This window comes from Canis lupus, chromosome 14 (assembly GCF_011100685.1).
Source record: "Canis lupus familiaris isolate Mischka breed German Shepherd chromosome 14, alternate assembly UU_Cfam_GSD_1.0, whole genome shotgun sequence".
NCBI lineage: Eukaryota > Metazoa > Chordata > Mammalia > Carnivora > Canidae > Canis > Canis lupus.
In genome coordinates this window covers 34,449,333-34,466,530 of record NC_049235.1, presented here as the reverse complement: position 1 = coordinate 34,466,530, position 17,198 = coordinate 34,449,333, and the positions used below count along the sequence as shown (strand labels likewise).

General features: G+C 33.8%; 1 protein-coding gene across 4 annotated transcripts in view; it reads right to left on the bottom strand.

Annotated features, from left to right (window-relative positions):
- The window catches only part of ITGB8 (integrin subunit beta 8), a 77,924-nt gene that overhangs the window by 32,477 nt on the left and 28,249 nt on the right, over positions 1–17,198 (bottom strand). For 3 of the 4 annotated variants that reach the window (XM_038557068.1, XM_038557067.1, XM_038557065.1), the window contains exons 3-6: positions 12,667–12,838; positions 3,165–3,411; positions 1,598–1,763; positions 655–813 (exon numbers count right to left, since the gene is read on the bottom strand). In XM_038557068.1, the coding sequence (XP_038412996.1) occupies positions 655–813; positions 1,598–1,763; positions 3,165–3,411; positions 12,667–12,838 (744 nt within the window). Of the gene's footprint in view, positions 1–654; positions 814–1,597; positions 1,764–3,164; positions 3,412–12,666; positions 12,839–13,726; positions 13,896–17,198 lie in introns of all 4 variants that reach the window. The other variant, XM_038557069.1, reaches the window with a different exon arrangement.

Below are 17,198 nucleotides of genomic sequence, written 5' to 3'. Positions count from 1 at the left end.
CACATGTAGAGTAGTAGCTAATGCTGGGAAAGATGTGGTTCTAGAAGATTATATTAAGTGTATGATTCAGAGCTGAAGCTAATCCTCAGGAAGTAATTCAGATATCTACTGATTTTTTAAAAAGAGCCCCTATATATAGGTAAGCTTTAGAGGAAAGCAATGAGGTCCAGAATATTGAAAGCTGGCCTTGTGTTACTTTTTTTTTCTTAGTCTCTATTTAGTTCTACCTATTATACTGTGAGAATGCTTCAGGCCAAATATCCTTTTCTTACCAATCCTTAATGTGCTTTTAGATACTAACTCTGCAGAACTAATTTATATATATATATAGCAAAGGCATATATATGTATTTCATTTTAAAGTTCTTCAGTTGCATAAAAAGTGAGCACTTTTATCACTTTTATTTTTACATATTATAGAGTGCTTTTTAGCATATCAGAGAGTTAGCTACTAGATGTTGTTAAAATGTTTTAGACTTATATCAGTCAGCATTTATATATTGCATTATTCCATAACTTCTCTCTCATGGTTTATCCTGACTCTGTATTATGCTTGTTTAGGTAAACTCTTGGTATAAGAACAGCTGAATTGCCTACTTAAACTTCTACTTTAGCCGTAAGAGTCCTAACTTCTACGAAGTTTTTGCTACATTACCATGCTTGTTGATCTGACGTAGATGTTGTTTTTGAGATGGCAGTTTCCATCATTTGGCACCACTATTCCTGCCAATTTGCTATCAAGAGCAAGATGAGATGTCTGATCTGTCATCACCAGCAGCAATCTTTTAGCTTCTTTTCGCCATCCAATATGACTCTTAAAATAAACATGTAATTAGATCTTGTACAATAACATAGATCCGTCTCAAGAAACATTAAGTTCAAGTTTAACAAACATGAAGTCAGGCTAGAATAATGTGCATAAATACAATACTGTTTTCTAAGTAGCATTAACTTTTATTTATACATCCTCTATTTTACCACAGCCATTTGACTGAACCAACTCCCAGCTAAAGCTTTCTGGTGTTCCCCCAGAGGAAGAACAAGCCAGGTTTACGAAGTGCAGAGTACCCAACACAATGTGAATAGGAAAACAGGCTATTTCAGGCTCTTCCTTGGAAAGTGGTGAGTGAAAAGAGTAGCTCTTTTGGAAAGGATTTTCCAAGTGCATAAGTTATTCTTTCCCTTTTATATTTTCCTATTTATAACCCTCTCCCAATTTAGCTCCTCTGTCCTGAACACATACCAAAATGAGTAACATTGGTGATGAATAAGAGTTAGAAGAATGTATTCTTCTATATTATGTTTTCACTCTATAAATCAAAGAGAAAATAAAAATGTTGGGATGCCTGAGTGGCTCAGTGGTTGAGTGTCTGTCTGACTTCGGCCCAGGGCATGATCCTGGAGTCCCGGGATCGAGTCCCACATCAGGCTCCCTGCATGGAGTCTCCTCCTCCCTCTCTGTGTGTCTCTGCCTCTCTCTCTCTATGTCTCTCATGAATAAATAAATAAAATATTTAAATAATAATAAAAAAATAAAAATCTTAAATTCTTGGAGAATTTGCATCTGAGCAAAAATTCAATATTGTGAAACTTCTTACCTCACAGACAGCTGCCTGAAGCATGGCATCAAAACCTCCTTCAGGTGTATCTATGTTTCCAGAGATCTTTTGTCTGTGAACTGCTTTTTCAAACTCAGTAATGTTCTCCGTCAAAGATAGCACATGGATGTATCCATGAGGAGGCATACAATCTAAATTGTAGTCACTATATGGGAAAAAGATGAAATGCAAAATCTATTTTGCTATGCTTCATTTAAAGATACTATTCACAGTAAAATTGTGTGGTTTGGTGTAAGAAAGGAATATATATATATATATATATATAATAAATAGTTTAATTTATATGTATCATATATATTTATATCCATATAAATAAATATATTTTTGCCAATATAATTTTATTAGAGAAAGTCTGTACTTTATAAAATCAGAGAATAGTTCGATATTGGTGGATATTTCTTTGCAAGTAGGAAATAAGAATATAATGGTTTAGTGTCCAAAAACTTAAAGATGATTAAAATGTTTAATATAGGACACCTAACAGGCTTTTATTAATGGTTAATTTTAAGAGGAGACAAGAATTTTCAGTGATTTCCTATCATATCTGACCATGAAACAGCTGAAAAACACTTTTTGGGAACTGTTTTTAGGAATTTAGTGAAAATATTATACTATTCTTTGATATTTTAAAACATTGTGCTAATTTTTGAAGTGTTGCTTGGTGTGAAATTATTGATGAAAAATCAGAGTTTATTAAAATTACTTTGAGAATCCTGTGATGTCCCAAGAAGTGAAAATCATTCCTCAGGCACATGCATGTTCAGGGAGAAGGAACATGAGGCTCCATGAGGAGATGTATTCATTCCGACAGTTAGCAGAGCTGTTTTGGTAGATTATCTATAAAGTTATTGGGGCAACTTATGGAAGTAGAAAAGAAGATGTTAAAATGAAATGTTATATTAAAGAGGAACTGAATACATTTCTGAGAACTCAACAGGCTAATTAGGATATTGTCTGAGAAACTTGTATTTTTAAGGTCAGTTCTTGTTTCATGGTGGGCCATATGCTATTTAGAATCAGACTTTCAAAATGATAAGAAAAGCGTCTCTTTCCAGAAAACAGACAAATTCTCATCTTTCCAACTACCCTCCATGTCCTAGCTGAGCTTTCTTTGAAATCCCATCTTAGGTAACATAATTATAAACATAGCAGCAACAAAGATAGTTGTCATACTGGCAATATAAGTACTTTAAATTTGACAAACCTTAATTTAACAAATTTGGAGCTTGAAGACAAATACAGAATTCTCAAACACGTATTTATATGCCTGTTTGCCTGAATATTGGAGGTTTATCCAAGATGACTAATATTATTTGTGAGTTTTTTGTGATGAAACGGAGTGATATTTGAAAAAACATAGAAACTCCAAGCTACACATAATCTCATAAATTTTCAGATAGGAACATACCTCCTCTCCAAATATTTTCATTTCTCACTTAATAAAACAAAAATATAAAATTTAGTAAGTCCTTTATATAAAAACAGAGAGATTTTATAAGAAAAAATTAATTTGGCATTTATGAAGTCCACACCAACCACCAGATACCTGCATTGATTATGAATCCTTTCTGGGTGGATGCTAATGTATGGTGAAACTGTTTTATCAACATAGGAGCCAAATCCAAGACGGAAGTCACGGGAAAAATATGCCATTTTTCTAGATAAATCATTTCCAACGGAATTTAATTTTTCAATATTATTGTGCATTGATGCTGAGACATCAACCAGGTAATAAAGATCCACAGGATATTTCTTCAGAGGATGAATTTTCAGCATAAAATTAGCTTCAGCTTCTGGTTCAAAGAAAGACAGACATCATGTAGTATTCATTTTTAACATCTCAGGATAAGCTCTCAATAAATCAGTCATGCTTTATATACATAACAACTAGCACAAATTTGTGCATAATGAATGAAGTTAGGAATATCCTGGAATAATTTTAAAGCAATTTGAAATCTGTATCAGTTTATTAGTTTCCAACTTATACAATGCATTTCTCACAATTCCGTGGTGCAGATAGTGATAGTAACAAACGGACCATAAAGTTCTATGCTCAATATAAATGTAGTAGAGAATATATTTATCCCCATATGAACTTACTTCCTTTAGTATCTAGGAAAGCACAGCACAATACTGCAAGCAGCATTCTGTCTCAAGAGTAGGTGGCTGTATTGATTTGAAAGAGGCTTTTGGTTTGAAGAAAAGTAGAAAGGCATCTTAAGAAAGTTACCTCTTATTGGATGAGGGTATAAATTCATCCTTTTAGGTTAAGGCATATTTACATATGAGATGTGAAAACTCTGGTACTGAGTAGTATGTTACACTATCCAAACTAAGTAATAACTCATTATGAATTAGATGATGAGATTCCTCCCAACAGTAGTCATGGGATGAGAAGAATGAGACAGTCGTCTAAAGAACTGTACCGAGCAGTGCCACACTAGAGACCTGGGCAATGTAGGGAACAATATTTATCTAACACATAGTAGGTGCTTGATAAACATATGTTGAAGAGGGATCATAGAGGCAAAGGAACTAGATGTGAAGAGTGGGAAATGTGGGAGCTTCCCAACAACTGTGTACAAGACAGTTTTATTTGGTTTTCTGTCTATTATCATTTGATACAAGGACCTATATCACTGTATCCAAGGATATGGCACTCTGTGGAGCTGGTAGTTCTGTATTTAGTTTTTAAAATTATTTTTATCAATAAAATAAATAAATAAATAAAATTATTTTTATCTATTGATTGATCTTATTTGAGTATAGTTGACCCACAATGTTACATTAGTTTCACATATAAAACTTAGAGGTTTATGAAGTTTATACATTATGCTGTGTTCACCACAAGTATAATTACCATCTGTCTTGTTACATAGCTATTATAGTATCATTGTCTGTATTCCTTAGACTGTGTTTTTATTCTCATGTCTTACTCATTCCATAATTGAAAGTCTGTAAGTATATAGTAAAAAGTCATCTATGTAAATATGGACAATTTGTGAACTTTACTGTTTTAAACAATAAAGTAAGTGCTTTGCAAGTCATTATTTGTCAGTGGAGAGTAATTAGTGTAGAACAATTTTTTTTAATGAACACCGATTTGTATATACAATTGATAGCCTGATCTACTTACCAGAAGATATTTTATTTATTATTTATTTATTTATTTATTTATGATAGTCACACACACACACACAGAGAGAGAGAGAGAGAGAGAGAGAGGCAGGGACATAGGCAGAGGGAGAAGCAGGCTCCATGCACCGGGAGCCCGACGTGGGATTCGATCCTGGGTCTCCAGGATCGTGCCCTGGGCCAAAGGCAGGCACTAAACCGCTGCGCCACCCAGGGATTCCCTACCAGAAGATACTTTAAGATATTTTCAGTCTTAATGTATTCAAAAGCAGCGACATTGTCTTTTAAATTATTTTACAAATCAGATGTTTTTAAAATCAGTTATAGAATATATTCAAAATAAGGTTTTTCTGTACGTAATAATAATTATGGGATAAATTACTCATTCCTAATTTGCCTGTATGTGCTGGAAAACCTTTTACTGTAACACTCAGTTTTTTGGCCCAAGAGTTTGGGAGATGTAAAGGCCACTTAGTCCACTCTCTCACTCCTTTCCTTTATGAGCTGGGCTGCCTCCAAAGAGCATATATTCAGCTCTGCTTTTCCAGTGTCTGGTAAAAAGACCTGTCCCTGTGGAAGTGTCTTGCAATTTGGGTGGAGAAGTTCAATTCAGGAGAAAGTCAGAATCTAGACAGGGCCAGATCAATAAGAAATAGAAATGGAGCATAATTAGGGAGCATGGCTCATGTGGCTTAATATGTGGATCAGCTGCTGCTTTTTTTTTTTTTTTTTTAATTTTTTACAAATTGGATGGTCGTTTTTTTAACTGTTGACTTGGGTATAAGGCTAAAGACCTTAGGCACTGGTCACATGGTGTTTTCATCTTGGTGATCATTACAGTTTATGGTAGCTCTGTCTAAAGATTAATGGCTATGTGATTTCATGGAGTTATTGCAAAATTTACCAGATATTTAGTGTATTGTGCAGGTTGTTATAAAATTGGTTGGTTATCTTAGCCAAGGGAATCTGTAAAGGCACAGTCCTTAGAGGACAAAGATATTCAGGGAGGTCCAACCAAATGTTAGCCGTATAGGGGGCCTCAGCACACACTAGCTTCTCTTAACCTTGCAAGCAAATTCCTAGTCTCACTGGCCTCAACAAAGAAGATGGTGGTAAGAAAGCCTGCCAAATGGTCAAGGTTGGAAGGTTTAGGCTGCTCTTAATTTTGAATTATATAGATGCTTGTCTCAGTTTTGTACCTGGGTCACTTGAAGATCTCAGGCTGAGGCCTCAGGAAGATAAAATTTTAATAAAGGGGTAAAGAGACTCTTTCCATACACAGGCCTTTTAGTCATTACTGGGGAATATGATAATTACCATTTCTAAATTGCAAGGCATTTGCAGCACCTACGTGGCAAAGTCTGTTGAGCGTCCAACTCTTGATTTCGGCTCACGTAGTGATTTCAGTGTTGTGAGATTGAGCCCCAAGTCTGGCTCTGCACTCAGCGGAAGTCTGCTTGAGATTCTCTCTTTCCCTTTCCCACTGCCCCTACCCCCTCTAAAATAAATGAATAGATCTTTTAAAAAAATAATAAACTGCAAGGCATTTGAGGTTCCCATAAAGTTCTGACTTTAAGTCATCAGCTCAGGATAGGCAGCCCTAGACAGCCTGATCCCAAACCCCACTTTGCTTGCTAAGGAGGAAGCTGGAGGGACCACGCTTGGATTACCGTGTTTTGCCTCTGAGCTTGAGATATTCCACATGTGCTTTCAAGCTGGCTCTTGATGGTTTCATTATATATGAGGAAGAAACCTTCTCAGAGACAGTAGAAATTACTTTTTATGGGAACATGGATACTGTACCCCAGATAAAATTTCCACTCAGTTCATACTGGGATGCCATCAATACAGGGTGCAAAAGGAGGATTATATTAATGAGATTTTGAATATTAGATGAGAAAAAAACCATATGTAAAATAAGACTTAATATTTATGAGGTTATCAGTGTAGGCGGCAATGTCATAAATACTACTCTGAGAGCAGAGCTATGTAGGGTGGATTCTTTTAGTGTCTAAGAGCTACTAAGTGACATAATCTATTTAAAATATTTACCCCAGTATTTAGAAATATATATATATATATAGTATATATATTAATTACTATATATATATAGTAATTATCACTATTAGTATTACTAAGCTTCATTAAGGTGAAAACCATTTATCTCTAAAACTTCTGGGTTTGGTAGGGGTAAGGCTCCTCATCAATGTATTTAGCTAAACTACATTTGAAGCACATTTTGATACATCATTTCAAAAGGTCCACATATTTTAACCTTAGTGAGAAGCTAATTATCTATGTTTTCTTCCCCACAGAGTAGGAAAAACTGAAATAGCTTCTCTGTTTGAAAGGAAATAATATCATCTGGCCACAAAATGTTTATGCCACTATCTATATTATCTCCAAGAAAGCTTCATTCTTACACCTTTTGAGATTCTAAAGGCTCAGATCCTTTTTTCCATCAATCAACTTCAAAGGGAAGAAGTGGGTCTGTGACATAAAATAAGAAAGAGGACTTGGAGGAAAGCTGAGACCTACTTAGAGCTTTTGCCAGTATTGATTTGAATAGCCCAAATAATTAGAAGTAGTTAGAATGAGTTTAAAATCATTCAAATAATGATGTGAACATCTCTGAAGACTTGGCTACAACAATCATGACTGGACATTGAGAAAAGATAACTAAAACTGTTCTGCATAAGATGAAACTAAGAAACCATAAGAAAATATGGAAAGCTAGCAGGAAGAAAGAACAGCCAGATTCTGTTCATTACACTTGGGCGAGGGAAGGAGAAGGCCCCAAAACAAGATAAGATTGAAACATCAAGGCACAGACTCCAGCATGTTTCTGGATTTCTGTGGGGGATAAAATAAGGGATAAGTGCTAGGGGTGGAGGGGAAAGAATGCATTATTTCTATATTTTTCTGGTTTTAAAAATTTTTTGAATTTAGGAAGAATACCTGAAAAATCTTACATTTAAAATTAAACTACACTAAATTAAAGGGCATTCTTTTGTGACAATGTTAAAATGAATCAAGTTTGAAAGATTTTCTTAAAATAGGGAGGTATAGATTGTATTAATCCTTATTATAGACATTGTATTACTTCTGAAGCAGAATTAGAGAATTCCTTTCCCTCTTCTATCTTCCTAAAGATTTCATTTCAGTGTAGGATCAGTAGCTTCTTTATATTATTTTTGCTTAAGATTGATAGGTAAAAATAAAGAAAAAAATATAGTTTAAGAAGTAAAAGTGAAAGAAAATAACACTTTTAAATCTCACTTTAAATATATAAACTATATAAGAGTCCTACTACCATTCTTTTTTTCTACTACCATTCTTTAAAAAGCCTAGTCAGTATAGCATATAATAGAAATATTCATGAAAAAAATTTTAATTCTTAATAAATGCTACATTGAAGGTAATGATTTTTTATAAGATAAGAATAAAATGATTATAAATAAACCAAATCAAAATTAGGGAATAAATACATTTTATACTTAGGTATGCATTGTATATGTCATGGTAGAAAGGACTTTTATATTATGAGGAGTAATGTTTCTATATATCAGGAGTTGGTAAAATGTAGCTTTATATATTATGCCTCAAAGCTGGCACATCCTTGATGCCACATGCATTTTTAGATGAACTTCTTAAATATAATTTAATAACTACTTGTTATATATGCATATTATAAAATATAGTTCTTTCGTAGCTATGTTGGAAAGATGGCTTATACACTTTAGACAATTACACCAATTTGCATGTAGAAATTCAGACAGTAGTGGGAAACTGAATAAAATCAAGCCACATAATGATTGACATAGATATTAAGCATTTCTCTTTTCACTCTCCTACTCCTCATATACCTTCACTTACCATCATTTACCACCTGGTGTTGAAGTCTCCCACATCTTTGTCCAACCTGTGTTTCCTGCTGAACTGCAGCCTCATATATAATAAAAGTCATTACCTCAAGCTAAGGTGTCTCCGTTTGAACTCAGTACCACACCATCCACGGAGGGCAGCCATCCCTCTCACCTTGTTGCTTGAGTCACAGCCCAAGTGTCCCAGTGTTCATCAGTCACCAATCCCTGGGGATGCTATCTCCCATTATCTCTCATGTCTATCCACTTTTTGTCTTACCATTATTGTCATTGCTTATCTATAGCACTGAAGCAGTTACCCATCTTTTGAACTGTTAATTTTTAGTCTCAGAAGGATTCAACCACCATTATATCTACAAAAAGTAACAGACTAAATTCATTTAAGTATACAAATTTAGATGTTAACACACCCATAGGAAAAAAATGCACCATTGTTAAGTTTCAAATCTTCTGTTTAAAAAAGAACAGACTTTTTGAAAGAATATAGTCACACTTATTAGAGGTAAAATAATATTTGATAAGCTTCATGTATAAGCTGCTGAAAAGTAGTGTTCAGTTAGAAAAAGAGGAAAATTTGTATAGAGAGGCATATAACACGCTAAAAAGAGAACTAAAGTTGGTTAATAAGTTTAGGAAGCTTTCTAGTACTAGAAAAAAGGCAAAAGAAACAGGTAACAGACTAGTTACACTTAAAAATGGAAGAGGTTGAAAAGAATGAAAAGACAAGGTTGACTCCTAAAAGCTTTAACTGAATATCTATTTTTCTTGTGAATAACCTGATGATATAAATTAAAAACCTAAATAAATGTGTATCTATTTGACCTAGTAAATTTACTTATAAGAATGTATCCTAAATAAATATGCTATTTTATACAAAGAAACATGCATGATGAGGATCATTGAAGCTTTTAAAAATTTTCACTCAAATTGGATTGGGATTGACTTCTAGTTATTAATTCATTTGGAACTTACTAGATTTATAGACCATGTTTATAGAAAACTGTCATTGTTATAATATTGTCTTTCTAATCAAGAACATAAAATTCTTCTGTACTTTTTCATTTCTTCTTTGAGGTAGCACAATAGATCTCATATTTTTTTAAAAATTTATCCCTAGATTGTTTACATTTTAGGTTGCTGCTATGAAAATTGATGCCCTTTTTCATTATATTTAATATTACATAGGAAATTTATTGATTTGAATATTTTTAAAAACCTGCCATATTTATTTATTTTTTAAAGTATGTATATCTTATTTATATAATGATGACTGAGGAATTTATTTTTAATTTTTATTAATTTTTAAGTTCTAGGCCCAATGCAGGGATCAAACTCATGACCCCAAGATCAAGAATTTCATGCTCTATAGACTGAGCCAGCCAGGTGCCCCTGTTTTTTATTTTTAATTTTAAAAGTTAGTTGATTTGCTTGGATTTACCAGAGACATATAATGATAATTTTGCTTTATCTTTTCAAAAATATTTATAACTTGTATTTGGTGGGGATTTTTGTTTTGTTTTGTTTTGTTTTTGTTTTGTTTTTGTCTAACTGCTTTTAAATAAAACTTCCAGAAGGATATTAATATACATTAAGAACTGTTCTTCAATTTTGCTTTTGGCAGAATGGACACTAAATTTTACTGTATGATTTTTCAGCATCTGTTGAGATAACAATCTATAATTCTTTTCTTTGGCATTGTTTTCCTTATCACATATGAGTTAATGTAGTGGTTAACTAAAATGTTAAGGATTTGATACTAGGGTTATGCTAACCTTGTACAGATTGAGTAGCTTCTAGGCCTTTTCTAAAACTAATGGAAGAGTTTATGTAGCATAGGGATAATACATTTCCTGATGTTTGGGTGAACATCATTTCTTCCCAAGGAAACATTAAATATCCAATGTGGGTGTTTCTTTTATAATGATCTTGATTTCTTTTATTTTTATTAGGTTTCTTAGGGTTCTCCCTCTTCTTGAGTCAGTATTAGTCACATATGTCTTTCTTAAAATTATCTATATTATCAAGATTTATACATTTTACCGTAAATTTTTATGCATAATATTTTCATAATGTCTTTTTTCCTTAGTATTTGTTTTTCTGGTATAATCTATGTAACTGGGTTATTTTTTCTTCTTTTCTTAATTAGCCTTGACAGCAATTTATCTATTTTATTGGACTTGGTAAAGAACCAACTCTTGGATTTATACATTAATTTCACCTTTTTATTTCTATTTTGCATTTCATTTTTTTTGGTATATTTTTTATTAAATTTTTTTTCTTATGAATTCCTTTCTCTTATTTTTCCTTATGGCTATTCTGTTTTTGTTGTTCTTATATCTTAATTTGGATGCTTAGTTAATTTTTGTTCATTCTTCTTTAATAATAAAAGCATTTATAGATTTTAATTTTCCTGGGAGCCACTTCAAACACATTCCATATATTTTGATGTATGTTGTTATTATTAAATAGTCTATGACTAGAGTTTGATTTATTCTTGGAAACAGACTTTATTTAAGGAAAAACTATTTTAGTTTGTTACTTAATATTTGTTTATCCTCTTGTATTGATTTCAAAATTTATTGTATGATTTACAGAGATAGAGACCTATAAAAAGTTTCACTTTTTGGAATTAAGTTTTCTTGTCTAAGATATGACTAATATCCAAAAATATTCCATGACCTTTGAAAGTATCATTTTATATATCAAGTGCTATAGACTAAATTGTGTTCCCTCAAAATTTATGTGTTGAAGCCCTAACCCACAATGTAATGGTGTTTGAAGATGGGGCCTTTGGGAGATAAATAGGTCATGAGGGTGGGGGCCTCATGATGAAATTAGTGCCCTTATAAGAAGAAACACCAGCGAGTGTGTGTCTCTCTCCCTCTCCAGCCGCCAAATCAGCCAGCACCTTGATCTCGAACTTTCTCGCTTCCAGGACTGTAAGAAAATAAATTTCTATTGTTTAAGCCACCTATTGTACAGTATTTTGTAATGGCAACAATAGAAGCTAGTGAATGGCATAATCTTATCAATCTATTTACTTTCATTTTTGTGTATCCCTTTCCAGCTGTTGCATGTGTATGTCCACCCTGGGCTGTTTTATATGGTGAAGAGCATAGTTTTAATTGGAAGCTGGGAGTATGCCTAGAGCCAAGAAAGAAATAGACTTTGTTTTTCTGGTAATCTAAGAATCTGGAAGAAATAGCTCTGCTTTGGAATAGGCAAGTCATGTGTCAATAATGATTATTTAAAAATTTAATGACAGGACAAGACCACCCAGAATAAAATAATGAAGACTTGAAGGCAATGGCATACTGCTTAAAACTAAATGCATCTAAATGACTGATGCATACCCGTGTACCTGAAGTTATCTTGCCATGTGTAGTGTACACCCTGGGATTCTCTAGCACTGGAGGAAAATGAATAATTTACAGTGGCCTACTACATGTGACAATCTGTGGAACACAATGTGATAAAATGCAAGTATAAGTGAAGCATAGAAAGAAAAGTATGTGTTAATCTCAGGGGCCATCACAAAGCAGCTCAAGTTAATTATGATAATTATGAATTGTAGTTTTGTGTTTAAAAGTTTATCACAAAGGCTTTAAGGGCTTAGTTTAATTTACAACTCTTACTAATTAATTAATCAACTGATCAAGTCAACAAATACTTATGGAATGCTTGCTATAAGCCAGCACTCTATGAGGCTTTGGAGAAACAGTGGAATAAAACATGTTCTCTTTCTTCCAGAGCTGGCAGTGGAATAGGAACACAATTACACTACAATGTGATCAAGTCTGGAAACACATAATTATAATATAGTGTGGTCAGGTTTGCAGAGACTGTCCGAGGCCACACAGCTAGCTAGCTATAGGCACACAAAAAAAGCAGAATTCTGATTTCTTGATTCTGAGCCCACTGTTATTTTTACTACAATAGTACTGCCTTTCACAAAATATTGAATATGAGCAAATAAAGCTAAATTTAATTTCAAGTCAGAATAATAGTTTTATTTGAAAATCACCAAACCTGGACGCAGCTGGATCAACACTTCTCCTGGTGTCACCTGGGTATTAATTTCATTTTCACTTGGTATTACATGTACAGATGGGTATTCTATTGAATCAGTCGAACAGCCTTTGCTTATTAAGTTGGAAATAATATCACAACGTTCACTCCTTAATCCACCTGAAATGAAATCCTGTGTAAAAGAAGGAAAATCACTGACGTTTTTAGTGCATACCATCTTAGTTATAACCAAAAAAATAAAAAATAAAAAATAACCCACACAGCAAATATTACAAAGAAGCCATCTTCCAGTATTGCACAAATTATGGAACTATTCAAAATAGCTCCATGTTTCCAATAAGAATATGAGTAAAATTATCTTAATGAAGCTTTAATTCCTAAATCTTATTTAAAAAGAAGAAAATTAGTATTAACTGGAGATTTAAACCAAGTACTTATATTGTTAACTGATCACTGTAAAATTATACCAACTTCTTTCTAAATATTTTACATTGGAAAGACTATTTCAAAAGAAAATTTATTCAAAATAGGCCATTCAGTCATTCCAAATATAAGTCTCAGTTCTTAAAGAACCCAGCTGGATGTTTATTGTATAAATCATGTTTGGAATATAGAGCAAGCCCTCAGGAGTCACATGCCTGGCAAGATACTAAAATTTTTTAAAAAGTATATTGGAAGTCTATATTTTTAGACCATAAAATCCCCCAACTTAGACACATAATAGCCTGTAAATAATTTAATAAACTAAGGAAGATGTTCATAACGAGGCTGGGAGATACCAAGACTACAGCTAAAATTCTCCAGATTTTGCAACTAAATCTAGAATTTTTATTACAATTCAGCATTGGTTAGTTGATTGTCATCATTCAATAGCTATACAATAAACTTGAAATTAGTGGAGAAAACTTAAAATTTAATTTATCCTAAGAAAAAAAATAGATACTTTTATTTTTTATGTAACCATTCAGGTTTTTCCAAGAATAGGAAATGTATGGAAAAGTATAGAAATATGTTTTATTATATATAATGTTGGCCTGGACTATTTGGAATATTTGCTTACACATTAGCTGGATATTTGCTCAGTGATCTTCCTGGCAGTGGCTATTTTGATCTGGCATTCAGTCATCCCTCCTTTAGTTCAGCTGATTCAGGGAGTTTGGTTTCCAACTAATCATTCATCCAAAGAATACAGACTGAATACTTACTTAGGGACAGTAGTTTGTTAGGTGCTGAGGATACAGAATAGAATAAGATAGAGTCCACGTCATCAAAAAGTCAACACCCATTGGTGAATTTAGCAATTAAGCAAGTAAAATAATTATTATGGGCATTACATTTAGAGTAAGCACAGAATTTCATAGGTTTATGGAGGAAGAAGGTTATCAAGTTCAATACTAGTTGAATCTTAGATCACGAATTATGAATAGGAACATCCGTAGTACTGGCGAATATTAGATGGGATCGTGGTGGGCAATATAAAAGCATTCATACAAAGATTTTAATTTAATTCCTTTCTTAATATAGAGCAGGTGCAGGAAAACTAAGGACAGTGGGACAAATAAAACAATACACTGCCTGTTTTGTGTTGCTTGAATGCCAAAAAAAAAAAAAAAAAGATTTCTACACTTAAAAAATAATAAAAAAGAACATGCAAGGGATCCCTGGTTGGAGCAGCAGTTTGGTGACTGCCTTTGGCCCAGGGCGCGATCCTGGAGACCCGGGATCGAATCCCATGTCGGGCTCCCGGTGCATGGAGCCTGCTTCTCCCTCTGCCTGTGTCTCTGCCTCTCTCTCTCAATCTCTCTGTGAGTGTGACTATCATAAATAAATTTTAAAAATTACAAAAAAAAGAACATGCAAGAAAGATAGTATGTGGCCCACAAAACTTAAACATTTTTACTTTATGGCCCCTTACAGTACTGATCCTGAACTAGAGTGTGAAGCACACTTATAATATAAAAATAAAAGATAAAGGAGGACATATCCTTTTCTTTCTTTCTTTTTTTTTAAGATTTTTTCAGGATATATCCTTTTCAATCAAGATTTCCAGCTATCATTTGGTTAATGACTTCATGGGCACAGAAGAATTCAATTTGCTTTGCTATTGACCATACACCTAGATTTTTAGCATGAAGTTTAAAATATCCAAAGCCTTGGGATCCCTGGGTGTCTCAGTGGTTTAGCACCTGCCTTCAGCCCAGAGTGTGATCCTGGAGTCTCAGGATGGAGTCCCACATCGGGCTCCCTGCATGGATCCTGCTTCTCCCTCTGCCTGTGTCTCTGCCTCCCTCTCTCTCTCTCTCTCTCTCTCTCTGTGTGTGTGTGTGTCTCTCTCTCAGGAATAAATAAATAAGATCTTTAAAAAAAATCCAAAGCCTTAATTTCTTGTATTCAAATTTATCCATCTATTGATAAAACTCAGAGGTACTCAATATAAGATTTAGCTTATAAACGGTTTGGAGTTCCTCAAAGAAAGGAGGCATATAATGCGATAATATGTATCACTTTCCTTCAGAAATCTCCAGGCTAGATGGGAGATCCTCCTGTCCTGGAGCTTAAGGAATATTGAGGATGCAAGAGGTTTGGAACCTCTATGCTCATTCATGCCTCACATGATAGGCCACAGACAAAGGGCCATGTGCATTTTAAGATGTAAGAACCCGGACTTCAAATCAAGAAAGAAATAAAGTACAAATAATTATGATTTTCTTTTTCAGCTAGGGATTTTATTCGTGTATACAGAAATGGAAAGAAAGGAATATAGTTAATTCACTGCAACTATACATCACACTATGCCATTTGACCTTTAAATGTCAAATAATTTTGCTGAAATAGGCAAAAGTCTCAATTATTTTGCAATGTCTGAATCAGCATGGCTGTTTTTACTCCACTGTAAAAACTGAGTTAGAAAAATACTGCCAATTTGACAATTAGGTTTGAGAAGGAAAGAAAAGACCGTGACATCAAAATAAAGAATGGAATGCTGCCCCTACGCACTGTGGCCTACTTTCCACTTTGTATAAAAGAAAAGAATTTGAAACCACACCCTTTTAATTTGTGGTGTTTTGTGTCACTTTAATTTCTTCTAATTCTCATGTTTTATTTTTTCTGTAAGAAATACACAAGCAAAATCATGCTCCAGCTGTCTGCATCTCAAGCCTATTTGTAAATGAAAAAACCCAGGTTGAAGTTACCCCAGGTGGCTTTTCATCAGTTGTTACTTTTATCCATTCAATATAATTATCTGGGGAAAAAAATAGGAAAAGTTTTTTCTTCTCATTTCTGAGTCTTTCTGATTTCCAAATACGGCAATCTGCACAGAAATGAAACAACTCTATCATCTTCCTTTTGACAGTGAATGCCCTTTGTGTTGCATTTTAGTATAATTATGTTCGAAGGCTGCCCTCTAAACTTCTGGCTATGTAACCACAATCCGTGGTTGGCACAGCAGGCAAGAAAGAAAGAGAATTCTTCAACTCATCAAGATTTTTACATTTGTTAAAAAGATTGAGGCATTAAGCTAGGTAATATTGATAAGATCCCTTCTAATTATTTTCCAATTATTTTTATGTAACATGGAGAGAAAGAGAAAGCAAAACATATAGAATGATGGATTAACATGCTATACAACAAGAATGTAGGTAAATTGAATATGCCCTGTCCAGATTTTCTAGTGATGTTTTACTTTTGATCAGCTTTGAAAATTGTACAAACCACACTTAATTTCTTACCGTTTATCTATTCTAATCATGAACAGGAAGAAAAATGCCTTTCCCCGTTCCTCTACTCTCATTGGTTAAGAAATAAAAGACATCAGTTTCATATGTGTCTAATGGTGGGTAATCTTTCAAAATTAACCATTATAGTCTTCTTCTTGACAATGTCAAGTCAGCCTGCATGGAGTGGACAGCTCCTGTTAATGATATGGCTAATGGCTGAGTCTGGTTGCTTTCTCTTGGGTTGTATTCTTAATAAATACAATCTTGTTGGTTTCCTAACCCAAATGAGTTGTTCTGGAGTCTCAAGTTCTTATAGTAACAACTCCCGTTTCTTAAGCAATGCCTGGGTCAAATGCTTCTTGATACTGTTTCATTTAATCTTCACAACAGTGTGTTATAGGTACAATTATTATTTCCTAGGGAAGACTGAGGTTCAGAGCAGTTAGAGTAACATGCCCAAGTTAATACAATTAGAAACTGATGGCCTTGGGATTTGAATCCAAGCTGATCTCATTTCAGAACCTGCTTTTTTGATACATGAATTAGAAGACCGTTTACTACATAGAAGAATATTTTGGGACATAGACAGCCAGCTGGTTTCCAAATGTTTCCCAAGATCCTCTATTGAAACATCTGACCAACAGCAGACACAGGTTTGCCTCCTCTGCTCTGGCAGCCACCTGACATTTCCTTTTGCATTACCTCCTTCCGTTTGGCCACCAATTTCTATAACTACTCAAAATCCTTCCTCTTGTGGCAGGACTGACATTTGCTATGCCTATAACTGTGCCTCTCCAGATTTTCTGTGCTAGC